This window comes from Mobula hypostoma, chromosome 9 (assembly GCF_963921235.1).
Source record: "Mobula hypostoma chromosome 9, sMobHyp1.1, whole genome shotgun sequence".
Taxonomy (NCBI): Eukaryota; Metazoa; Chordata; class Chondrichthyes; order Myliobatiformes; family Myliobatidae; genus Mobula; species Mobula hypostoma.
The window spans coordinates 30,364,029-30,391,836 of record NC_086105.1 but is presented as its reverse complement, the minus strand read 5'-3'; the positions used below and the strand labels follow the sequence as shown (position 1 = coordinate 30,391,836).

Genomic DNA, 27,808 nt, shown 5'->3' with positions numbered 1-27,808 from the left:
ATTTGAAATGTGGTCTATTAAACAAAAAAATCTTTTTTGGAAAATATAAAATTTGCTCTTTTTCACTAATACACCAATACAGGAGACAAAAAGTAAACATCTAAAACAAAATTTATATCAAAATCTAGGGCGCCAAAAATTCTTGCACAGTACTGTGTGGATTCCAGTTTTCTTTATGATTTTCTTCTCATTTCATTATGTAAGTGTTGCAGATAAACCAGGAATTATTGCCCCCCCCCCCAGTAGATTAGTCTGGGAAGGGGTAATGAAATTTCTTGAATTGCTGCAGCACCTGACCTGATAGGATTTTTAGGCTAGTGATGATGTGAAAAACTGGTATTATTGCATACCATAATTTGAAACATCCAACTTGGATTATGCTTGCGTTTTTCAGATATAATCCTTTGCATTTGCTGCAGTGACCTGTAATCCTGCTACATTCCTACTGATGACAGCAGACATGGTACCAACAAAGCTGAATGAGACAATTACTTTATTGGCTGGCATCCTTAACCTCAATGGCACAGAGCAATTCATCAGGTTTAGCTCAGGTCAAGGAGAGACATTTACGAACCTGGAGGTTGACTGCTGGTAGACTCAACTGGAGGTGGAGGTGGAGGTGGAGGCGGTGGTGGTGGAGGACCACTCATTGGTGTCAGTAATTCTGGTGGAGGAAGTTCTACAGATGGCAGTGGGAGATTAGTATTTTGTTGATCTGAAATGAGAAACAAGCATTGTGAATCGTCATGCAAAGTAATTATTACATGGCATTATGAGGAAAAAAAGTAACATACTCAGCAAGCAGAGAAAGACAGAGTTAATATGTTTCAGGTCAATGACTTAATCTGTAAGATAAATGAGAAGATGATAATGTTTAAGTTGCAGAAAGGGGAAAGGATGAAAGGAGCAATTAGAATTCCTGTGATACTGCAGAGAGCAGTTGACACATGGGGCCACAAAGAGGGTTATGAATTTTTGTTAATTATAGCAGATCTGTCTACTCGAGATGCAAAAGCAGGAGAGGAATAAAAGCAGGAGGGAGAAAAATATTCTGATACAGTGAGATGCAGAACATAGTCTTTGTTGGAATTCTTAGACAAAAGCAAATTCAGGGAATATTCAGCAGACTATGTACCATCCAGAGATGGGGAAACTGGGGTAATCCTTCATCACAGCTGTCTGCAACAGACTAGAAAGATTGCTTACCTAGATACCATTAGAACAGTGTCACAGAAACTGAAGGAATGCTAACAAAAATCCTTACAGGAGTTAGGAGATGTGATCAAAGTAGCCATGGAAATCAAAGGTTTGTCAGGGATATTGGTCACTAACCAAACCCCTGAGAATGTGACAGAGAAGACAAGAAATGGAAAAGTCAGGAATGAAGACACTGATAAAGATAATTCTCTGTCAACTGAGAAGACAGTTGATTCCTCTATACATAGGCCTCTTTACCTCCCTCTGGAACTGGATCCTTAACAGACAACAGACAATAGGTGCAGGAGTAGGCCATTCGGCCCTTCGAGCCTGCTCTGCCATTCACTGTGATCATGGCTGATCATTCACAATCAGTACCCCGTTCCTGCCTTCTCCCCATATCCCTTGACTCCGCTATCATTAAGAGCTCTATCTAACTCTTTCTTGAAAGCATCCAGAGAATTAGCCTCCACTGCCTTCTGAGGCAGAGCATTCCACAGATCCACAACTCTCTGGGTGAAAAAGTTCTTCTTCAACTCCGTTCTAAATAGCCTACCGCTTATTCTCAAATTGTGGCCTTTAGTTCTGGACTTCCCCAATATTGGGAACATGTTTCTTGTCTCTAGCGTGTCCAATTCCTTAATAATCTTACATGTTTCAATCAGATCCCCTCTCATCCTATCCATGTCAGTACCCTACCCCCAATATCATGTGCTCTAATTTTGCCCACTAATCTCCTATGTGGAACTTTATCAAAGGCTTTCTGAAAGTCCAGGTACACGACATCCACTGGCTCCCCCTTGGCCACTTTCATAGTTACATCCTCAAAAAATTCTAGAAGATTAGTCAAGCATGATTTCCCCTTCGTAAATCCATGCTGACTCGGACCAATCCTGTTACTGCTGTCTAAATGTGCCGCTATTTCATCCTTTATAATTGACTCCAGCATCTTCCCCACCACTGATGTCAGGCTAACTGGTCTATAATTCCCTGTTTTCTCTCTCCCTTCTTTCTTAAAAAGTGGGATAACATTAGCTACCCTCCAGTCCTCAGGAACTGATCCTGGATCTATAGAACATTGGAAAATAATTACCAATACGTCCACGATTTCTAGAGCCACCTCCTTAAGTATCCTGGGGTGCAGACCATCAGGCCCTGGGGATTTATCAGCCTTCAGTCCCATCAGTCTATCCAACATCATTTTCTGCCTAATGTGAATTTCCTTCAGTTCCTCCATTACCCTAGGTCCTCCAGCCACTATTACATCTGGGAGATTGTTTGTGTCTTCCCTAGTGAAGACAGTTCCAAATTACCTGTTCAACTCATCTGCCATTTCCTTGTTCCCCATAATAAATTCACCCGTTTCTGTCTTCAAGGGCCCAACTTTGGTCTTAACTAATTTTTTTCTCTTCACATACCTGAAGAAACTTTTACTATCCTCCTTTATATTCTTGGCCAGCTTGCCTTCGTATATCCTCTTTTCTCCCCGTATTGCCTTTTTAGTTATCCTCTGTTGCTCTTTAAAGGTTTCCCAATCCTTTGGCTTCCTGCTCATCTTTGCTATGTTATACTTCTCTTTTATTTTTATACTATCCTTGACTTCCCTTGTCAGCCACGGTCGCCCCTTACTCCCCTTAGAATCTTTCTTCCTCTTTGGAATGAACTGATCCTGCACCTTCTGTATTATCCCCAGAAATACCTGCCATTGTTGTTCCACTGTCATCCCTGCTAGGGTATCTTTCCAGTCAACTTTGGCCAGCTCCTCCCTCATGGCTCCATAGTCCCCTTTGTTCAACTGCAATACTGATACTTCTGATTTTCCCTTCTCCCTCTCAAATTGTAGTTTAAAACTTATCATATTATGGTCACTACCTCCTAATAGCTCCTTTACCTCGAGTTCCCAGATCAAATCCGGTTCATTACACGTTAAGTTCCTCATTAAGAGACCAAGGCCAATGCAGATCAAAAATAACATCTTGCTGACAATCAACACTGGCACACGTCAGGGACACATGCTCTACTCCCTATGTACCAATGACTGTGTGGGTGTCAACATCTCTGAAAATCTATCCTGGGTCCAACATATTAGAAAGAAGGCACAACATCAGCTATATTTCATTAGGGGTTTGAGGAGACTTGGTATATCACCAAAGGTGCCAGCAAATTTCTACAGATGTACTTTGGAAAGCATTCTAACTGATTGTCCCACTCTCTGGTATGGAGGGGCAACTGCACAGGATCAGAAAAAGCTTCAGAAAGTTACAATCTCAGCTAGCTCTATCATGGTCACTAGCCTCCCCAACATGACGAACATCTTCAAAAGGTGGTACCTCAAAAAGGCTGCATCCAGCATTAAGGAGCTCCATCACCCAGAACATACCCTCTTATTGCTGCCATCAAAGATGGGGTACAGGAGTCTGAAGACTCACACTCAACATTTTAGGGATAGCTTCTCACCCACTGACAACAGATTTCTGAATGGTTAATGATCCAATGTACACTACCTCACCATTTTTTTTTGCACCACTTATTTAATACAGTGAATTTAGATTTTTTTTCTGTCGTAATTTATAGTTTATTATATACTGCTGCCACAAAACAACATATTTCGTGATATATGCCAAGGATAGCAAACCTGATTCTGATTCAGATTCCAAGAACTAAGATGATTAGAGAAAGAGGGAGTCATTTGGTCTACTAGCAGAAAGTTGTTAAAATATTACAGAGCTTGAAAACAGACAGGTTAATCTACAATGCATATTTTGAAAAGTTACTCTGCTGAGCTTTCTCAGTGGGTGGGAATAATAATATCTAGATTTATCGATCCCACAGTAGCAACCGTAGACCACATTATGTTACCTGGACCATTTGTGTAAACTGGTTCAATACTGAAACTTGGCAGTTCAGGCATATTGCTTCCTGGTACAGACGGTGCAATACCCGGACCTAGATCAGCACTGTACATGAGGTCATCTGCAATGCCAGGCAAATCTGGGAGGTAGGATGGTACGTCTATCTCCGGGACCTGACCCAGGTTAGGTACATAGAAATAATTCTCAGTTGTCTGAAACACACAAAAAAGATACCATATTACACCAAGCAACTGAGTCCCTAATGAACAAATCACCAGTAGAAAGAAGTACATCCCATAATCAGGCAGCCAATATAAATCTGACAGAACTAAGGCAAACTTCTCAGCATCAGTTTGAAAAAGAATGTACTGATAATGCAAAGAATTTGCAGAAATGAACATATATGTGTGACAATTTAGTACAAACAGAACTCTCTCGTTACCATTTCCTATCACATACAGAATGTGTGAAACTAACGAGATCATCGTGTTCAGCTAATAAAGCAGTGTAGTTTTCACTAATTACAAATTAATGTGTAGACATCTTCCTTTCTTCACCCATTAAGTGAAGTCTGCAGAAGATGGCTGGTGATAGATAAATACTAGTTGTCCATAATATAAATCTCTGCTCATTACATGATAAAAATCACATTCCTCATTACATGTGAGTTTAATTGTGGCAGATTGTGTCACGTGGCTGAGTAGACAGAGCTAAAAGCTTTTCAAAATGATAAAAATTCTCTACATTTACCCGTCTTTCAAGCTGTTCCCTCTTGGTAATAGAGAGTGGCGCATCAAATGGCTTCTCCTCTTTCTCAGTCTCTAGTGCAGTGTGAGTCTTTGTGACAGCACCAGCTAATGGATCTAATAGAACATATTTCTTGTAGCTGTAGGGAGGAGAAGAAGAATACTGTGTGGTTCAATATTAGCTTCTAGAGAGAAAAGAACAAGACTGCATAGCTAAACACAAGCTGCATGTCAATAATATATATTTTTTTGTACATTCTTGATAAAAATTCCATTGCAATAATTTCCAGAATTCCTAACTAATGCATTAGAAAGCAGTCATAAAAGTTTAATCAACATTGGGACCAGTTCAGCATTTCCATTTCCATGGGCATCTCAAGTGAAATACACAAACCAGTGCCAGTTATCACAGACTCTTAAAGATAGTTTATGCTCAATGAAAAATGCATTCAGGTACCCATTTTGTTTAAGAGCCTACATTGAGAGCTTGAAGTAACCTCTAAATAATTTGTATCTCCTCCAGGCATTACAGCAATAGCTCTCATAGGAATATTATTTCAGCCAGAAATGAAACCTGTGAATGCATTTCATACTAATTTCATTTGTTCCATCAAAGATTTATATAATTTTCTTCTTTAAAGGATGAGTAGAAATTAAGGTTGAGAGCAGTTCCTTTATGTTAATTTCAAAAAGATTAACATGTCTTAGCAAGATGAGTTATCTTAAAAATGTTTAGTAAAAATAATACATTTTATCCTAAACCTATAAACTTGAGTTTAAATTTATGCAAACTTAGTTCATGACTGCCTGTATGCAGACAAAAAAGGCTACTGCTATATTCGTTTTCCAATTCTTTGTCAATGAAACTTATTTATCATTTTTGATTCAGTTCAGGACATATAACATTCTTCCTGAGGCTGTGACACTGCTGAACCTCTCATCACAGCGTTAAGCAGTATTGCATCCATATTGTACTGTCTCAGTATTTTTATATTTGTGTGCTGTAGCACTTTTAAAATTTGCAGTTATTTTGTAAATAACACTATTCTTTGCATTTCTGGTCAGATGCTAAATGCACTTCATTGGTTTTGTATCTGTACTCAGCATAATGACAATAAAGTTGAATCTAATCTAATCTAATTACATAATTGTAAAATGTGGACATGATCCACAGACCATCTTACTGGCATATGCACAGTACAGTAGTAATTTTAAGTACTGCACTGTACTGCTGCCACAATAATTAGGTTTAACTTTATTGTTATTGTGCTGAGTACAGATACAAAGCCAACGAAATGCAGTTAGCATCTGACCACAAATGCAAAGAATAGTGTTATTTACAAAACAACTGTGAATCAAAAGTAAGTGCTACAGCACACAAATATAAAAGTACTGAGACAGTACAATATGGGTGTAATACTGCTTAGCACTGTGATGTGAGGTTCAGCAGGGTCACAGCCTCAGGAAAGAAGCTCTTCCTGTGCCTGCTGGTGCAGGAGCAGAGGCTCCTGTAGCACCTACCAGATGGGAGGAGAGTAAAAAGTCCATGGTTAGGGTGAGATGCATCCTTGATAATGCTTTTCGCCCTGCCCAGGCAGCGTTTATGGTAGATGTTCTCAATGGTGGGCAATTGAGTGCCAATAATCTGCTGAGCAGTTTTCACCACGCGCTGGAGTGTTTTGCGGTCCGATACGGGACAATTGCCATACCACACTGAGATGCAGTTGGTAAGTATGCTCTCAATGGTACAGTGGTAAAAAGCCATTCAGTATCCTGGGACAAAGGTGAGCTTCCTTGATGCTTCACAGGAAATAAAGGCACTGTTGTGCCTTTTTGATCAGGATGGAGGAGTTCAGGGACCAGGTGAGATTCTCAGAAATGTGGACACCAAGGAATTTGAAGCTTGATACACGCTTCACTACAGCTCCGTTGATATAGAGGGGGACGTGAGTGTGGCTCCTAGCATGCCTGAAGTCCACAAAGATCTCCTTGGTCTTCTGGGTGTTAAGGGCTAAGTTGTTGTCAGCACACCACACAGCCAGGTGCTGGACCTCGTCCTTGTAAGGCTGTCTAGTCATCCCCTCTGATCAGGCCAACCACCGTGGTGTCGTCTGTGAACTTGATTATGGAGTTAGAACCGTGTACAGGAACGCAGTCATAGGTGAAAAGGGAGTACAGAAGAGGGCTCAGCACACAGCCTTGAGGCACGCTGGTGTTCAGGGTGAGAGTGGAGGAGGAGAGGTATGTGAATCATAATAAACCTGATTCTGATATGGGTTTCTATTAGAAAGTGAAAGTGAGAAGGGAGACAGGGAGAGAGGAATCATGGCTGGGAGAAGGGGAAAGGTGAAGGGAGAGAGTGGGCAGCACCAGAGAAACATTCTGTAATGATCAATAAACCAATTGTTTGGAATCAATTGACCTTGCCTGGTGTCTCAGGACTGGGTGTGTCTGCACCTGCACCTGCACCAGCACCAGCCCCCACCCCTGGGACTCCTCCTCTTGCACCTGTGCCATTCCCCTCCTGTGGCATTCTACCCTTGCCATTCCCCTCCTGTAGCATTCTACCCTTGCCATTCCCAACATCCTTTACTCCTGCTAGATTTACAAATTTGTTCTCTGCTCTACATTGACAAATACAGTACCGTGCAAAAGTCTTAGACAGCCTAGTTATAAATATGAGTCCAAGGCTTTTGCACAATACATACAGAGAATAAATATACCACAAAAAAATTGGTGTTCCCTTCATTGGATCAATGATACCTACGGGTTCTCAGTTGTGTTGAAAAGCAGAAGAGAACTGATGGAGCTGATATTTCGTGGAAGGCTTCCCAGCCCTTCCTCCGTTTCATTGTCCTCCCGTGACTTTGTGTTCAAACACACAGGATAAAGCATTTCTTTCTCCTAAAGGAAATTAAGGAAATATATAAATTAAGTTTAGTCGCTAACCCTCGAATAGCACTAGAAACACCATCTGCTCTTAATAAGTTGGCTGCTAGCAGTTCACTGGCATGACAAGACCAATCTCTGATATCACAGCAATAGCACAGGGGAGATTGGCCTCTCTTCATTGTTGAGTCCTGGCAGAGTAAATACAGTCAGGCAATCAGACTTCTCAGTCAAGAGGTATTTACCTCATGTCCTTTCAACCTGGAGATGGCCTACCACACTGAGGAGCTCCCAAAACTCCAAAAGCAAAATTTTCATCACCTTGTCATGGGGTTAGCTCCAGAAGACCGAAGAGTGGCTAAAGTACCATTACTTAACGGCTGCAAAGACAAGCCAGGAAAATACAGGCCGATTAAGCCCAACATCAGTGATGGGCAACTTAATGGAGAGGATTCTGAAGGAATCAATCTACCAGCACTGGGATAGACAAGGACTAATAAGAGATAGTCAACATAGTTTTCTGCATGGGAATTTGTACCTCACAAATCTGTTAGTTACACAAAATGCTGGAAGAACTTAGTAGGCCAGGCAGCATATAAGAAAAGAGTACAGCTGACGTCGACTGAACGTTTTTCCTAGATGCTGCCTGGCCAGCTGAGTTCCTCCAGCACTTTGTGTGTGTTGCTCGGATTTCCAGCATCTGCAAGTTTTCTCGGTTGTGACAAATTTTGTTTTGAACAGGTAACCAAGAGGATTGATGAGAGCAAGGCAGTGGATATTGTCTACATAGATTTTTAACAAGGTCCAACATTGAAGACTGGTCTGGAAGGTTAAAATACATGGGATCCAGAGAGAGCTGAGTGGATAGTTAATTGCCTTGGGGATGGAAACTGGAGAGTGATGGTGGACTTATTGTTCAAAGACTATAATTTTTGTTTTTCTTGTTAATGCTGCTTATATCATACTATATGCCTGTGATGGTGCTACTGCAAGTAAGTTTTTTGTTGCACCTCTGCATACACCTGTACTTATGGATATGACAATGAACTAAACTTGGATTTTGGAAGTCTGCCTTTCAGATTGGAGTCCTGTGACAAGTTGTATGCCACAGAGACCAACGCTTTTCATGGTTCATCATTTATATGAACAATTTAGATGATAAAGTACAATTAAATTTGGAGATGATACTAAAATAGGTGGTAATGTAGACAGTGAAAAAAGTTATCGAAAATTACAGGGGAATCTACATCAGCTATAAAAGGGTCCAAAAATGGCAAATGGCATTCAATTCAGATTATTGTGAGGTGTTGGGAACTGGGAATAAAGGAATTTAAGAGTACTGTACAACTACATACTGTAGTTTCCTGAAAGTATTGTCACAAGTTGACAGGGTTGTGAAGAGCAGATTTTGCACAATGGCTTTTATTAGTTAAGACAATAAGTTTAGGAGTTGGGATGTTATGCTGCAGTTGTGCAAGTTTCCTGAGGCTGCACATGGAGTATTGTGTAGCTTTGGCCACCTTGTTACAGGAAATATATCATTAAGCTGGAAAATGAGCTAAGAATATTTACAAGTGAAAAAGGATCTACTACCTTCCCAGTGTTAATGACGAATAAACTCTTCTCAGGCTTCCAGCTGGGTACAGGTATCGATTTCAACAATGTTTTGATGACAAACTCTGTCATCTTCATCAGGGATGATGGCTGGGTATGTCTTGTCTGGTGGTATTTATACCCTGTCGTCCATCCCTCCTGATTGGATGAGGACTAACCAATCAAGAGGGATGGACAACAGGAGTATGAATACCACCGGACTAGACATGCCCAGGCATCATCCTTGATGAAGATGGAAGAGTTGGTCATCAAAGTGTCGGGGTTAACATCGATACCTGTACCTGGCTGGAAGCCCGAGAAGAGTTTATTCGAAGATTTACAAGAATATTGCCAGGACTCTAAGACCAGGGTGTGGACTCTGGAAAAAAAGGAATTTTAGAAATAAGATGAGGAAAAGTTTCTTCTTTACTCTTAATGTAATAACTTTTAGAAATACTATACTCTGGAGGACTGAGGAATCAGTTACAGAGTTCATTTAAAACAGTTTTATACTGTAGATTTCTGAATATTAAGGGATTCAAGGGATATGAAGATTGTTCTGGAAAATGGTAAAATTATCAACCATGATCTTGATAAATGGCAGGACAGGTTTAGGGAACCAGATGTTCTCAGGTACTCTAAATATAGAGAACTTTGGAAAATTAAGATCAGTACTCAACTACCTCACTGGCCACCTTTAAGACACCAAGATACAGTTCATAAGAACACACACAGATGTCAGCCCATAGATCCAACAATTAACTTTGCCCATGCCCGGATGACTGTTCTTTTCCAAAGTTCTCCCCCTCTTCCAATTCTCAATTTACATTTACTTCTGGCATGTCACTCGTGTCCTGTAGAGAGAAGACTGGTGGAAAAAATAATTTTGATTTATTTCTCCTCTTTTTTAACATTATTAATTCCGGAGATTCACTTTCTACAAGACCGTTGCTAATTTTATTAGGGTTTTTCTTTTAATAGAAACACTTACTGTTTTTTTTTAATTTCTGGCTAGTTTTATTTCAGTCTTATTAACAAAATTTTAATCACTTGCTTCTGACTAGTGATGGTATTAAACCAACTATCTCAATAGCATACTATTGATGCAAAGACAATGTCAGTGATCATTAATAGAGTCAGAGAAAACACCAGAGTTTATTGCTCAAATACATTGTATGTATTGATTGATAGAGAACTACCCAACCTAATCCCAGCTCCAATCACTTGATACATAGTCCTGCTTTAAAGTTTCATCCAGTACACCTCCACAGGTTTTTTAAAATAAGCTGAGACTTTTTGTCCCATCCACCCTTTCAGGCCGTGGGTTCCGGACCCCCACCTTTATCTCTGGATAAGAACACTATTCAATTCCCCTTTAAACCTCCCAAAATACTTAAAAATCTATATGGCACTAGTTTTGACCCAGCCACTCAGGGAAATTCATCCTTCCTGTTTACTCACATAGGTCCTGTGTAATTATATATACTTCAATTAATTTTGCCCTCTGCCTCCTCAGTTCCAAGGAGAAAAACCTAAAGCTATCCAATCTCTTCTTAAATACACTATTCCCATTCTCTAAATTTCCCAGTAAAGCCTATTTCATCCTCTTTGGTACAACTGTATTAATTCTGTAACACAATGATATGAAATATCCACGAAGTTCAAATTGTACCTGACAAATGTTGTATATACGAGGAATTCTGCAGACGCTGGAAATTCAAGCTACACACATCAAAGTTGCTGGTGAACGCAGCAGGCCAGGCAGCAACTTTGAAATGTTGTATATGATTCTATCTTAATCTCCCTGCTGTTATTTCCTATGCCCTGGCTAATAAAGCAAGTCATCCCAGATGCCCCTTTCTACCTTTCCTACAACCTTAAGAGTACGTGGACATAGAGTGAAAGGTTCCTCTATTCTGCCACATGAATCATTTCATCTACTGCACAGTACCTGGCCTACTGTGCTTCCTCAGTTCTCTACCTTGCAACACTATGGATTGACTTGTTAATGTCCAAGTTACCAGACTTTCAGATCTTCAAAAGCTTTCCCCATCATGACTTGTGTTATTTGCAAGCTTCCTTAACGTTCCTTCCCAAATGTTTGTTTAAAGGGGCCAAGCATCGACTTTTGTGGGACACTAATAGTGATGCACATTAATTATTACTCTGCCTCCTGCCACTGTGCCAATTTTGGATTTAATTTGCTATACTGGATTCTACAAATCTTCATTCTGTTTTTGATCAGCCTGCCATGCAGGACCTTGTCAAAAACTTTGCCAAAATCCAGGCAGGCTTGAAGCAAAAGTACTGAATTCATCAAGCCTCCTTGTTCCTCCTTCAACATTTAATGAAGTTAGATAGACATAAACTTCCATTAACAAATCTATCCTGAATGCCCTTCATTAACCTGCCTTTCAAAATGAAGCTTATCATCAGATCTGAATCTAATAATTTAACTATGCTGTAATTGCTTCATTATTCAGGTTATTCCTTCATCCCTTTTTTCAAAAGGAATACAATAGCAGTGCTTCAGCACCACTCCTGTGGGGACAGGAAAGCACTACTGGAAAGTGGAAAGACAAGACTGAATATATAGGATGAGAACTATTGCTCACAGAATAAAAACTGAGTAACTTAATCCCTTTATAACTTTATAAATACATTTATTGTATTTCCAGAAAAAAATACAAGAACTTCAGTAGTAAAAAGGAATGGAATATGTTCCTCACACCACCTTTAGACATCAGATAGCATAATGCTAAAAGCACCTCCAACCTCTTGTTCTGAGTGGCTGGAACTTTTACTGAAAATGAATATAGTTAAATAGAAGATGAGAAATTACGCTTTCCAATGGATGTCATTAATCAACTGGGCTTTTACAAGAGGTTGGTTTCATGATCACCTTTATGATGTTGATTAAATAAATCTGAAATAAAAAGTAACTTTTTGAACTTGACCTTAAAAAAATGTAATTCTTAGAGAACATTTTCTGTGCACTTTAATTTTACGCTTCAATCATAACCAGAGCACACAGTGCATAACGGAAGTCTGCTTTGCATGCTTCCTCTTTGGAACTTGTGTATGTATGAGGGACTAAGAGTATACAGGAGTTATGTCAGTTTTGACAATGTGGCTGAAATGTTGGACTTCAGATACACTATGCGGATCAACATGGGCCCTGAACCAGGAAAAAAAAAACAGGCTTCAGTACAAGACTATTGAACTCCTATGTTCCTTTAAAGGCACAGACTTTCGCAGTTACTGTCAGGCATCCTTTTGCACGCTCAGCAGTGAGCCAGATTTTCAAGTCATATTTCACATCAGTCCTTCTCTACTTGTGTTTGGAGGGATGGGTCGGTCCCAATTCTCTCTTCAGTTGTCCACCTCTGCTGAATCCCACAGCTCCAATCTAGCACTGATGATGTTGAGTGCCCATTGTAATGTCTGTCCCAGTATCTCTAACCCCATGGGATATTCAGCAAAGGCAATGAAAATGCACTGCAAAAACTGCTTTGCAGAGCTTGAATGACAATTACACAATCACTTCAACAATGGAAAGTGGGCATCTGACTCATCGAATTTGGGCTAGGACTATACAAGAATAATCCAGCAGACATATTCCTCCTGTCCTCTTCATATCTCTACAAAATTTAGGAACTGGTAGTGCTGAAAAATGAATTATGCATTACTCTATTAGTTTTCTGGTCCAATTCACTTTGCATTGTAAATAAATAATCCACTGCCTAAAGAGATTAATATGAGCTGTGTATTAATCAGAAATGCATGGCAAAGTACTTTGAAGTAGAGTGACATGGGTACTTTAGTTCATTCACATCAATTTTTAATGCTCATGCCACTTCAGCCTCATGTGCACAGCTCTGCATATTTATGCAATACATTGAGATTCATCAACATAGTATAAAACACAGAACTAGAGGAGTAAACAGAATTAATGTCTTATATTTTGTTTACTTTGAAATTAATTAAACACATAATTCACGAACAAGTTGCAGGAGTCAGAAGATCCCAAACATCCAGAGTATTCCAGGTGTTGGCAGCACAAATGGCTCATGTGATGTTACACAACTGAGAAAGTAAATTCTCTTTCTGACAATATAAAAAAATCTAAAAATACTGCAAAATCTGTTTTTATTTTGAAAATTATAGTTTTAATTCCGCATAAACTGTGCGCCCAGAATGTACAAGTATTAGTAATAAAGTAGAGGAAAATTTTGCTGCCAACCTTATACTGGAAATATTCCCATCCGAAAAAGGCAAAGGATTTGGAATGATCTGAAAGGACTAAGTGACTAATTCTGAATTATTTTCACAAATGAGGTATTTATCATTGACTGATACCTGCACTGCCTTCTCATCCAGTGGTTTCAACTTGCTGTGAATCTTGTAGCGTGGACGCTTCTGCAAATTGGAGTCATCTACACCAGTGAAAATTGAAACATAATCCTGAAGCCTCTCAGGTGCAGGGTACTTTGCACTGGAAAAGACCTATAAAAGGCAAATATATATTTTTAATGTGGCATTTGCAAAATATCAGTGTATACTAATATCCACAAAATGGTAACTCTGTAGCAACTTCTGCCTAACCCCTCCACAAACTTCAAGGTTTCCATTTAGCTTCCTAAACAGGGCATAACAGGAAATTATGGGTGCAAAGAAACAAAATCATAGGGATATTAATCTACATATAGCCTGGACAAGTTATATCAGCAGTGATACTGCACAGTGTATAACAGATGGTACCATATTGAGGATCAAATGAGAAAACAGATTATTTTTAGCTCAAGTACTGTGTAATGAGAAAAAGCTAACTGATGATCTGACATTTAACACAGATTTTAGGGAATATTGATCAGAATACAATAGAATTTTATACAAAAACTGAAAATGATTTAGTTTAATCCATGACCAAGATCTTAAATCCAAATAAAGCAAATTATGAAAGTATGAGGCACATGTTTATCCATGATAGATAGGGGAAACTATATTTAAAGCTCTGACAGAATCAGTAACAGCTACTTTTAAGGAACTAATGTTTATGTATTATGAAGGCCAAAAAGAACATAGTAGTAATTCATTCATGCAATCAAGCGTTGTACAAGAACAAAGGAAAAAGTTAAAATGTCAAAATGCAAACCCGAAGATTAGGTCATTTTCTAAATTCAGCAAAGGAGAATGAACTCCTGGGAAAAGGAAAAGCTGAGTACAAGAGTAGGCTAGCAAGAAACCTAAAAAGATCGTAGAATGCCTATAGAAATGCAAGAAGGTAAAGATTACCCTAAGTTAAATATTCATTCATTTTTCATGACAATGGCATTTACTGCTCATCTCTAATTGCACTCAAGAAGATCATTGCAGTGAGCTACCTTTTGGACTTCTAATGATCCTCATAGTCATGTCTGGATAGGGAGCTCCAGGATTTTGTTCTAGTTACAATGAAGGACTGATAATATAGTGTCAAATTAGGATGCTACGTGACTTTGAGGGTAACCAGCATGCATGGTGTTCCTCCACACATACTACCCCTCCCCATCCTGTTGATAGAATCCTTTGAGTTTGGGAGTGCCACTAAAGCCCAAGTGAGTAACTCCAATGTATTTAGTAGATGATGCACACCACAGCCATAGAAATATACAAATGGGCTGCTTCAGTATATAGTTTCTTGAGTGGTGTTGGAGCTACATGTATTCAGGCAAGTGGGGTGTACTCTATTAATTCATGACTTGTGCTTTGCAGATATTGGAAAGGCTTTGGGGAAATTTGGTATTTGTGCGACTGAACTAGTTAACTTTCTAGTTAATGTTGATCCCACAGAAATTGATGGTGAGGGAGTCAGCAATGCTAATACCACTGAGTACCAAATGTAGGTGGTAAGACTTTCTTAATGGAAATAGTCATTCACCAATGTTTCTGGGCATATTACTTTACATTTCCAACTTATTTCAGAATGCTATCCAGATGTTCTATATGGAGATTAGGACAGGCTAATTTAATAACAACTTGCAAGATCAGCAAATATCCCCATTTCTGAACATATGCTCAAAGTAGTAGAGGGAGTGGGATGGTAGGATGAGGTGGTGCAACAGGAGGTAGATGGTGATTATTGATGAAGCAACTGAAGCTGGCTGGGGAACTTCTGAAGTGATTTCCTGACAATGAGCTAGTTGACTTTCAACAACCACAGCTAACTTCTTTTGTGCAAGACTGAACTCCAATCACTGAAAATGTTTTTCTTTGACACCTATTGATTTCAATTTTACTAGGGCTCCTCAATGCCACACTATCAAATGCTGCCTTGATCACTTTCACCTCACCTCACCTCTGGAATTCAGTTTTTTTCCCCCTGTGTTTGGAGCAAATGATGAGATTGCATCCTACGTAGTCCAAACTGATCATCGATAAGCAGACTATTGGTGAGAACATTAGGAATAAAAAAATTGCAGACAAATTAAATATTTGTCTGTATTTTTGGAAGACTATGTCAGAAATCCTACCAGAAGTATAAAGTAATACAGGTCAAGAGTAAGAACAACTCAAAGAAATTAGCAATAGTAACAAAATAATACTGAGAAATGATTACAGCCTATAAATCTCTAAGACCAGGTGACTTGTATGCCATGATTTTAATGGAGATTTGAGATAGTGGATAGTTAGGTTGACATTTTCCAAAATTCTTTCAATTTTAGATTAGAGGTTGCCACACATTAAAAATATAACCTTACTATTCAAGAAAGGGCAGGGAGGGGGTAGCAAGCAAGCAACTATTGACGAGGTAATGTTCCACAGTATTAGAAAAATACAATAATCTACTATTAAGTAATAACAAGGCACTTGAAAAAATTAAAATAGCTCTGGGAATCAACATAAATTATGAAATGAAAATCATGTCTGACAAACCTGTTGGATTTTTTTTGTAGCTGGAAAATAGAAAAGGGCAAGTCAGTTGATATGGTCTATTTAGACAGTCAGAAGGCTAGCTGTCATACAGAGATAACTAAAGAAAATTGGAGTACACATTATAGGGGTTTAATACACTGGCATACTTTAAAGATTGGTCAACAGACTAAATGTGAGTAGGAATAAACAAGTCATTTTCAGGTTAGGCAACAGCAACTCATGGAGTGTCAAAGACATCAACGATGGGCCCAACTAGAGGTGGATGACATTGAAGAGATTCTTAGATATACACATGGATGAAAGAAAAATGGAGAGCCATGTGAGGTGAAGGGCTAGACTGATCTTAGAGTAGGCTAGAAGGTTGGCACAACATTATGGGTCAAAGATCCTGTGCTGTATGTTTTAACCAAGGGTTATAAAATTAATGGAGGGAAACATGGGTAAATGGCATACTCCTATTTCTGGAACAGGATACAAAACAACCTCAAAATTAAATGACATCTAGCACTTCACAAGAACATTAAGCTTGAATTGAGACTTATCTACAGCTTAGAATTCTTTTACGCAAATTTGTAATTCTTTCATTCCATTTAGAACCTTTACTGATGATAATTACACATACACACAAAAAATAACCAATTTAAATTTCCATGCAATAGATTTACAAATTATTACATGTTCTTAGAATACTGTACTTTGTGTACTTTGACAGGAGCAATATTCAAGACTCATTAGGACATGGAATGTCTAAACAAACTGACCCCACCTCTTCCCTCTCATTCTGTGACACACAGAAAATGTTCTAAAATATTTAATTGTATCTTCTTTGTATGTTTAGATTTAGGTAATCAAAATGGAAAACTGAGTAGAATCTGGTTTAATTGGAAGATCTAAGTTTGCTAATGACACTAAACTGAGTAGAAAAGCAAATTGTGCAGAGGATGCTGAGAGTCTGCAGAGATGTAAATAAGTTAAGTGAGTGGGCAAGGGTCTGGCAGCTGGAATACAATGCTGATAAATGCAAGGTTATCCACCTTGGAAAAAAAATCGTTTAAGACTGCAGTATACTGTTGTGCAGAGGAACTTGGGAGTGCTTGTACATGAGTCATAAAAGGTTGATTTGCAGGTGCAACATGGAAGACAAATGGAACGTTGGTCTTCATTGCTAGATGGACTGAATTTAAGAGCAGGGAGGTTATGCTGCAACTATACAGGGTGCTGGTGAGGCCACACCTGAAATACTGTATGTAGTTCTTGTCTCCTTACTTGAGGAACAACTCATATCTGCACACCTTGACTCAAGTTTTATTCCCCCCCACCCGGTTCAGTCACTTCCTACCTACATTCCATGACACTTCACATGCTCACATGCTCTTGATCTTTTCAATGATTTCAAGTTCCCTGGCTCCAAGCATCTTATTTTCACCGTGGATGTCCAGTTCCTATACACCTCCATCCCCAACCAGGAAGGCCTCAAAGCTCTCTGTTTCTTTCTGGACAACAGACCCTACCAGTTCCCATCGACCACCATTCTCGTCCATCTGGTGGAACTTGTCCTCACTCTCAATAATTTCTCCTTAGGCTCTTCCCACTTCCTTCAAACAAAAAGTGTAGCCATGGATCCCAGCTATGCCTGCATTTTTTGTCGGCGACATGAAACAGTCTATATTCCAAGCCTACACTGGTGCCATTCCCCTACTTTTTCTACGCTACATTAATGACTTTATTGGTGCTGCTTCCTGCACCCATGCTGAACTCATCAACATTGCCTCCAACTTCCACCCTACCCTCAAATTTACCTGGTCCATTTCTGACACTTCCCTTCCTTTTCTTGATCTCTCTCTCTCTGGAGACAATGTACCCACTGACTTTCACAGCTAGCTGGACTATACCACTTCTGACCCTGTTACTTGTAAAAATTCCATCTGCTTCTCTCAATTCCTCTGTCACCGCCGCATCTGCTCTCAGGATGAGGCTTTTCATTCTAGAACGAAGGAGATGTCCTCCTTCTTCAAAGAAAGGGGCTTCCCTTCCTCAATTATCAACGCTGCCCTCAACCACATCTCTTCCATTTTGCGCACGTCAGCCTTCACCCCTTCCTTCTGCCACCCCACCAGGGATAGGGTTCCTCTTGTCCTCACCTATCACTTCACCAGCCTCTGTGTCCAGCACATAATTCTCTGTAACATTCGCCATCTCCAACAGGATCCCACCACCAAGCACAACTCTCCCCCCACCCCCCGACTTTCTGCTTTCTGCAGGGCTCGCTCCCTACATGACTTCCTTGTTCATTCATCCCTCCGCACTGATCTCCCTCCTGGCACTTATGCTTGCAAGCAGAACAAGTGCCCCTACACCTCCTCCCTCACTACCATTCAGGACCCTAAACAGTCCTTCCACGTGAGGCAATACTTCCACCTGTGAGTCTGTTGGGGTCACCTATTGTATACGGTGCTCCCGGTGTGGCCTGTTGTATATCGGTGAGATCCAACGGAGAATGGAAGACTGCTTTACCGAGCAACTACACTCCATCTGCTAGAAAAAGTGGGATCTCCCAGTGGCCACCCAGTTTAATTCCATTTCCCATTCCGACATGTCCATCCATGGACTGCTCTACTGTCGTGATGAGGCCACACTCAGGTTGGAGGAGCAACACCTTATATTCTGTCTGGGTAGCCTCCAACCTGATGGCATGAACATCAATTTCTTGAACTTCTCTATTCCCCATTCCCTTTTCCCTCTCACATCTCCTTGCCTGCCCAACACCTCCCTTTGGTACCCTTGCCCTTTTCCTTTCTTCCATGGCCTTCCGTCATATCCTGTTAGATTCCACTTTCTCCAGCCCTGTATCTCTTTCACCAATCAACTTCCCAGCTCTTTACTTCACCCCCTCCCAGTTTTACCAATCACCTTGTGTTTCTTCTGCCCTTCCCCCCATCTTCTAACTCTGACTCCTCATCTTTTTCTCTCCAATCCTGCTGATGGGTCTCGGCCCGGAACGTCGACTGTACTCTTTTCCATAGATGCTGCCTGGCCTGCTGAGTTCCTCCAGCATTTTATGTGTGTTAGTTGGATTTCCAGCATCTACAGATTTTCTCTTGTTTGAGGAAAGATATACTGGTTTTGGAAGTGGTGCTGAGCAAGTTCACCCGATTGATTCCAGAGATGATGTGCTTAACCCATGAGGAGAGATCGAGTTTCCTAGGACTATTCTTGCTGGAATTCAGAAGAATAAGAGGGGATCTTATAAAAACACATATAATTATGAAAGGGATAGATAAGGTAGAAGCAGAAAGTTGTGTCCACTGATGAGTGAGGCTAGCACTAAGATAAATAGCCTCAAGAATTGGGTGAATAGATTTAGGACAGAGATGAGAAGAAATTACTTTTCCCAGAGAGTTGTAGATCTGTCAAATTCTCTGCTCAGAGAAGCAGTAGAGTCTACCTCATTAAATATATTTAAGACACGGTAAGACAACATTTTTACATAGCAGGGGAATTAAAGGTTATGAGGAAACGGCAGGTAGGTGGATCTGAGTCCATGGTCATGTCAGCCATGATACTATTGAATGGCAGAGCAGGGTTGACAGGCCAGATGGGTGACTCCTGTTCTATTTCTTATGCCCTTTGTCTGTAAGCTAAAGCTCCATTCTTACTGGCTCTGAAATAACAAAAAATTTGCACACAAATGTTTAAATAGTTACTTGACAAGAAGTACAAAAATTATCTCAATGCAAATTCAAATTAAATTTGAGTACAAATACAGTAGTTAGTTTTACACCACAATTTGCAATGAAAATATCAGAACACCTAAATTCAAATCATGTAACAAGGGAGTAAGAGCTAAATTCATGACTCCTCGTTTCCGTAAAGAAACTCAAGCTAGAATCATATCCACTCAAAGAAAATAAGGTACTCAGCCCTCACTTTAGTAGCTTTCTTGCTGCCTTTGATTTTCTTGATCTTGGCTTGTGCCAAGTTGATCCGGTCACTGATAGATCTCAAGCGAGTTTGGTTACTCTCCACATTTTGGGAAACCCTGTAACAAGACATCCTTCTATTAAGATTTCCTCTTAAATAGTGAAATGCCATGACCCAGTTATGACACATAAAAGATTCTGCCGATGCTGGAAATCTTGGGTGTACATACATTCAAGTGCTGGATGAACTCAGCACGTCTTGGCCTGAAATGTTAATTAGACATTTCCTTCCACAGATGCTGCCTGACCTGCTGAGTTCCTCCAACATTTTGTATGCATTGCCCAGTTATGATGCATGTAATACTAGGACAGCTAAGTGGATTCTAATTGGTTAAATGGATAACAAGTTTTGAGAGCAGCTTGTCACAATGTTCAACTTCAGGGGTCAATTCTGTCCTCTGCAGATAGTTTCAGGAGTGTACAGATTATACCGGAACAGGCATAATGGTCAATTCCTCAGAAGATCATTGAAAGCCGCAAGGAAGGTCAATGCCGAGAAAGTGGGATGACAGACAGGTGAATTATTAGGCCAGTAGCTTTGACCAAATGTAATTTGGATAAAGTACGCCCCTACCCACCACATATGATACTCTGAATTTAGGCTAGCATATTGCAGTAATAGAAGGATTCAGGTTCACAAAGCTTTCAAAGCAAAACTAAGGTTATATGATTACTTACGGTAAGAAAAATGGGAATTTAAAGTTTTGTGCTTAGGTATAGAATATTAAATGTGAAGATGTAATGATCAGCCTATACAAAACTGAAAATCTAGACTTCAACATTATTTTACCACGTGCAATGTACTTGTTAGAAGTGTGATGCAATACTCTCCAGCTACCCAAATGAGTACAACTTCAATGAGATAATCAATGTTTAAGATAAAGTAACTCAATTCAGCTCGTCACCTAAGCTTTCAGTACCCACCTCCCCACCCACTCCCATATCATAAATGCTGTGTACACCAGCTGATTCCCTCAATTATTTATGATTTATCCCTCAATTAATTACAATTTACATTAATGACATGGAGGTAGGGGCAGAATTAAGGTATCCAAGTCTGCTATGACACAAAAATAGGTGGGAGGGCATGTTGCAAAGAGGACGTCAGAAATCTATAATAGGATGTAGACAGGTTGAGCGGAAGAGCGAAAATAGCAACCAAAGTTTTGTGTGGGCAAGTCTGAAATTATGCACGTTTAACCGTTAGAGGAATTTAAAGACAAACTTGTCCACAATGCTACCAGGTCCTTCATCCAAATCAGTAACATATAAAGTGAAAAGTTATGCTCTCTAACTGACACCTGCAGAACTTCAACAGCAGTTATCCTAAAAAAGAACCCCATGATTTTCAAGATTTCAGCAGAATCTGCTATTGGTATATCTGGATCAGATAGGAATGATAATTACTCTTATAATCAATTAAAAGAACATCCCTAAAACTTTAACATTCATGTAAAATCTGTATGATCTTTTATACCCAACAGTTTTCTATTAATATTATGTGTTACAAACAATTCTAAAAGAGGTCAGTATGGTAATGTAGTGGTTAAGCATAACGCTTTACAGCACCAGTGAACCAGGTCCATTTCCCGCCACTGCCTGGAAAGAGTTTGTATGTTCTCCCCATGGCGATGTGGCTTTCTTCGGGTGCTCCGGTTTCCTCCCACAGTCCAAAGATGTAGGTTAATTGGTCATTGTAAATTGGTAAAATCGGGGATTACTGGGCAGTGCGGCTTGAAGGGGCAGAAGGGCCTATTCTGCACTATATCTCAATAAATAAAATTAAAGAACAATATTAGCATTTACACATGCACATTCCCAGCAATCAGAAAGCTGCTACATGAAAGTCATTAGTAGTTAGAATCCTGCATTCCTTGGATAATCAGACAAGATCATAATCTTTTAGCAACACATGCAATGAAATCAGATTATTTATGAAACAGATCTCATTTCCATACAGGTTTGTCCAGTTTTTTCTCCAAATCTTAGGCTTTCGACAAGATTCTTCAAAACAAATCTTTTTGCACATTGCACATGTCTTACAGAGTGTGACAGCTACCACGGTTCAACTTGGTAAAGGTAGAAAGTAGGAACAATTCAGTCCAATACCAAAAATGTTTCAAGTGTTAGGCTGGATGATCGCAGCTAAATCAAGGATACATCAGTGATGATTGCAAGGGAATTATTTTCTAATTACAAAACAGAGGAAAACAAGGAAATAGCTCACTCAAATAAATTAATGACAGAAATGAGGCACACAAATTGAAGGTAATCACACCCAGCAACTCAGAAAGAACCAGTTGACGATTAAGTTTCCATTTATTACACCCCTACTGCAAGTTTCTAAATGACACTTTGGAGCACCTCTATCAGAACCAATTCCATATCTTAACTCAAACACCATTACAAAGTCCTCATTTCTCTGTGAAAGAATTCCCACTGCCAATGGTATACAGTCAAATCAACCTATCTCCCTTATTTCTTTGTGGACTTAAACTCTTCTTCCAGCTCCTTCTTCCTCAAGCTTAGCCAGAGGGTGGTGAAACAATGGAATTTATTGCCAGAGATGGCTGTGGAGGCCATGCCAGAGGGTGATAGCTTTTTGATTAGTAAGGGTGTCGAGAGTTATGAATTGAATGGACTTTATTACTTACATCCTTCATAGACATGAGTAAAAATCTTTACATTATCGTCGTTAGGTCGCATCTGGAATTTCCAGTTGGTGGACAATTTCCCTCCGTGCTGCTCTGTCCCGACACTTGTCCAAAATGTCCCTAGTCTTGTCCAGCTTGGTCCAATCCTTGACGTTATCCAGCCACTTTGTCCTTTGCCTTCCTCTTCCTTTCTTTCCCTCCACCTTTCCATATAGCAAGTCTGACAAGATGTTATCTCTCGCGTAACGTGTCCACAATAAGCAACTTTTAACTTCATGATCTTCTCCAGCAGTATCCATGGTCTATCAACTTCGGACAAAACCCTCTCATTTGAAACTTTCTCTACCCAGTTGATCTTCAACATTCGTCGATAGCACCACATTTCAAAAGCATTAATTCGTTTCATGTCATCCTTCTTCAGGGTCCATATTTCTGATCCATACCTCAGCACTGCCCATAAGTAACATTCGAGGAAGCGGATTCTACTTTGGATATCTACCTTCCAATTGCATAGTACATCTTTTAGCTTCATGAACTGGGTCTTAGCCATACCTATTCTCCTTCTGATCTCACTTCACATCTCCCATCATCTGTCAGACAACTGCCAAGATAATCAAACTTTCGCACCTGTTCAATGTTTTGTCCATTCACTTGTAATGATACCACCATGAATGAGTCTTTACATTATATCTCCGTCTAAATGTGCATTGTGCAATTTATAGCAATTTGCAATAAATAGTACGTACAACAGGGCAGTCAATATTACACAGAAATACAATTGTCTCAGCATGAATTAATCAGTCTGAAGGCCTGGTGGAAGAAGCTGTCCCGGAGCCTGTTGATCCTGCCTTTTATGCTGCGGTACCGTTTCCCAGATGGTAGCAGCTAGAACAGGTTTGTGGTTGGAATGACTCGGGTCCCCAAAGATCCCTTTTTACACAACTATCTTTGTAAATGTCCTGAGTAGTGGGAAGTTCACATCTACAGGTGCGTTCAGCTGGTCCGCACCACTCTCTGCAGAGTCCTGCGACTGAGGGACTGAGCTCCCATCCAGGCAGTGATGCATCCAGTCAGGATGCTCTCAATTGTGCCCCTGTAGAAAGTTCATAGGATTTGGGGGCCCATACCAAACAACTTCAACCGCACCTGAGGTGAAAGAGGCGCTGGTGTGCTTTTTTCACCGCACAGCCAGTATGTACAGACCACATTCGATCCTCACCCTCTCAGCCCCAGATCCATTGATGTCTATAGGGGTTAGCCTGTCTCCAAACCTCCTGGAGTCCAACCAGCTCCTTTGTTTTTGCGACACTAAAGGAGAGATTGCTTTCTTTCTTACTTTTTAAATCTTTTTATTGAATAAGTATACAAAAAGGTAAGCCATATAGACACTAATACACTGTTAGAATATAATAAAATTACAGAAGATATTAATACAAAAAAAACTACAAACAATGTAATTTAAACATAATATACCAAGGTAACATAATAGTATACTAATTTTTATATATATATCAATAAAGAAAAGGAAACCCCCCCCCCCCAAAAAAAACCCACGAGATTGCTTTCTTGAAGGTAATGACTTCTTCTCTGCAGGCTGCTTCGTTATTATTTGAGATTAGGCCTATCAATGTAGCATCGTCAGCAAATTTAATTAGCTGATTGAAGCTGTGGGTGGCAACATAATCATGGGTATACAGAAAGTAAAGGAGGGGGCTTAGGACACAGCCCCGAGGGGCACAGGTGTTGAAGGTCAGAGGGGCAGAGGTGAGGGAGCCCGATCTTACCACCTGGTAAGAATGGAGAATGGGGTTGCGAGGGATAATCAACCATGATGGAATGGCGGAGTGGACTGGAGGGCCGAATGACCTAATTCTGCAGCTAAGGTTCTGGTCTTAGGTCAAGTCTTTTAAGTACAAGAGTTTCTACTTTCACTATCATTTTATGGACATACTGAAGGATATCACTGATCTGGTGAATGGCTTCATTGTGAAGCAAGTCCAATAAGTTGACTGGGACAAAACACACCAGTTCTCCAATGAAGTACTACTGCATATTTTCAACCAGAAACAGGAGAGTTCCTGATTTTTCTATGGAGAGAAGAAAAATTCTAACCTCCAAGGTTCTACCAATTACCTAAACCTATGCCTGCTAGCAACTGACATTCCTGCTAAAAGAAATAAGTTCCTTCTGTTCACCTTAGTTTGGAGCCTGGTTATCTTATGTTTTTTTTGATCACGAGTAATGCTGAGGGGCTCAGTTTTCAGCCTCTGAGCATTACTCATCCATTCCTTTGTATCAAAGGCAAACGTTTTTAGTTAGCTTGGCCTCAAACCCTACAACTTTCATCCAAAAGCTATCTATACAACTCTCTTTAAGCCCAGATTTATGGCCAATTCTTCATCAGATGCTTGATATTAATGCCTTCTGCTTAACATGCCTTGAAACATTAGAAAAAGACTTCCATTTAAATAGCATCTTCACAATCACAGAATGTTCCAATGCACTGTACATGTATTTGTGCACTTTTTAAGTATATTTTCTGTTGTAGAGATCTAGGACAATCTGACACAGCATAATCATCCGATCATGGATTTTTGAGTGACTGATGAATATTGAGACTAACTCCCCTCTATAGGCAGCAGTGAAAAAATGCAAATATTAATTATGCACTACACTACAAGCTATAAAAAGACATATACAATCACAGCTTGTTTTCAATGGTTAACACAGATATACCAAAGTATTCTCAAGGTCCATACCTAGTGAACACATCATTGGAGATTTGCTGGAGATATTGAAGGGCATCACTAATCTGATGAATGGCTTCCTCTCGGCGCAAGTCTGACTGGATGATTGGAACAGTGTACACCTGTCCTTCAATGAAGTATTTCTGCGTCATTTTAATTCAGTATCGGAAAACTGAAAACAAGAGAAGTTAATTACCATATCTTCTATTTACATAGGAAGCATTTCAGCCCACAAGTCTATATCAGCTCACAAGAACAATCACATTCCCCTATTGCATTTCCCTATAACCCATTCTCACTCAATTCCTACCAACTTCTTTCCTCCCTCCTCCAGATTTGACCATTCATCTATATAGTTGAGGCAATTTACAGCAGCCAATCAACCCACTGACCCACACTTCTTCAAGCTATGGAGGGAACTGAAGCCCCCAGTGGAATCCCACAGGTCACATGAAAACATGCAAACTCCACATATACATCCCTGGAATTTAGGATTGAACCAGGTCATCAGAGTTGTGAGGTAGCAGCTCTACTGGCTATGCCACTGCTTAAAAAGAATAATAGCTGTTCATTCATTTTTCCTTTTGCAAAGAACCATTGATTTCTGAGATAGGCAACACATTCAAAAATCGAGATTATTGTCAATATACACTCGTGCAATGAAAAGCTTGTAGAGGTTTAGAGGCACATAACATCATATAAGCAGCACTCACAAAAAAAAAACAAATTATACTACAAGTCCATTGTGCAAGGTCATCATAGTATTGTTAAACACTAGTGATTGGTTGCGTCCTTTGGTTCACTGGGTGAAGCAGCTGTTCTTGAACCTGGTGGTGTGGGACTTTAGGTTTCACTATGTATCGAGGGGTCCAGAATGAATGCAGATTTCCAAAAATCATATGAACGCAAATGGCCAATAATATCCTTCTCACATGATACATATCGTTTGATATCACCCTAATTAAACGTCAGTTATTTGTAAACAACTAGCTCTTTCATACGACAGGGAAACGTACAAACATCTACTATACCATCTGCCGCGCCTAGATAGGAGGGGGACTGCAATTATGACCGGAGATAGGGTGAGTGAGTGATTTGAATGTGCCCGACCCTCTGATCCCAACTTTCGGGAACTAACTGTTGAACCTTCCTGTCAGGAGATCTTTTAGCGCATGCGCACACATAACCGCGCCCCCCCCGCAACTCCCTCGCGCAGCATTCACGTTCTCCCCCATCAAATTTGCTTTGTGAAGGTGGCTGTCTCCCACGCTTGGGACTTTGGTGCCACCGTCAGCTCAACCGCCAACAGGCAACCCCCCCATCATTCTATACCCTCTATCCCCAGCTCCAGCTCTCCGTCATCTTACCTCGGGAAATGAATCCACGCCTGCGCATCGCCTTACATCTTGTGCGCATGCGTTTACCACATCGCCGGCCAGAAACCACGCCCTCAGGTCGCCACCCTGGGCCCTGTGGGAAGCTTCACCTTCTTCCCCTCGCTTGCTGGCCTGGTCATTTAGTTAATTAGTAATTATCTCATATTTTGGCACCCATATATTTTATTTCACGTTTATGTGATTATCTCCATACCTACTCTATCAAAATCTTATATGGTTAAAAAAATTCTGTCAAATTATGCCTGTCCTTTTTTTGCGGAAAGACTACTAATTTGTTCACCCCATCTTCCCAACAGTTTAACTGGGATAGGGTTCCTCTTGTCCTCACCTACCATTCCATAATCTTCCCACATCCAATACATCATTCTACGCAGCTTCCACCATCTTCGATGGGATCCTACCACCAAACACATCTTTACCTCTCCCCACGCTCTGCTTTATGAAGGGACTGCAGCCCTCTTTTATTTCCTTGCCCCTTCGTTCCTCCTGGCACATATCCCCGCAAGCGACAGAAATGCTGCACCTGCCCATTCACCTCCAGTCAGGAATCCAAACAGTCCTTCCGGATGAGGCAACACCTCAGTGGTGAATTTATTGGAGTCATCTATTGTATCCGGTTCTCCCAATGAGACCCAGCATAAATTGGAGGACTGCTCCATCTGGGAAAAGTAGAATTTCCCAGTGGCCAACCATTTTAATTCCTACCCCCATTCCTGTTCCCACATGTTGTTCCATGGCCTCCTCTTCTGCCATAATGAGGCCATTCTCAGTGTGGAGGAGCAACACCTGATATTCTGTCTTTGTAACTTCCAACCTGATAGCCTGAACATGGATTTCG

At 40.2% G+C, this 27,808-nt stretch overlaps 1 protein-coding gene across 3 annotated transcripts in view; it reads right to left on the bottom strand.

The window, feature by feature from the left end:
• The window catches only part of wash1 (WAS protein family homolog 1), a 37,820-nt gene extending 10,833 nt beyond the window's left edge, over nt 1-26,987 (bottom strand). The window contains exons 1-8 of one of the 3 annotated variants that reach the window (XM_063057961.1): nt 26,941-26,987; nt 25,586-25,745; nt 20,120-20,231; nt 13,637-13,783; nt 7,563-7,699; nt 4,800-4,935; nt 4,057-4,261; nt 575-715 (exon numbers count right to left, since the gene is read on the bottom strand). In XM_063057961.1, the coding sequence (XP_062914031.1) occupies nt 575-715; nt 4,057-4,261; nt 4,800-4,935; nt 7,563-7,699; nt 13,637-13,783; nt 20,120-20,231; nt 25,586-25,725 (1,018 nt within the window). In that variant the 5' untranslated portion in view covers nt 25,726-25,745; nt 26,941-26,987. The other 2 variants (XM_063057962.1, XM_063057963.1) reach the window with 2 other exon arrangements.
• Between the last annotated feature and the right edge of the window lie 821 nt (nt 26,988-27,808).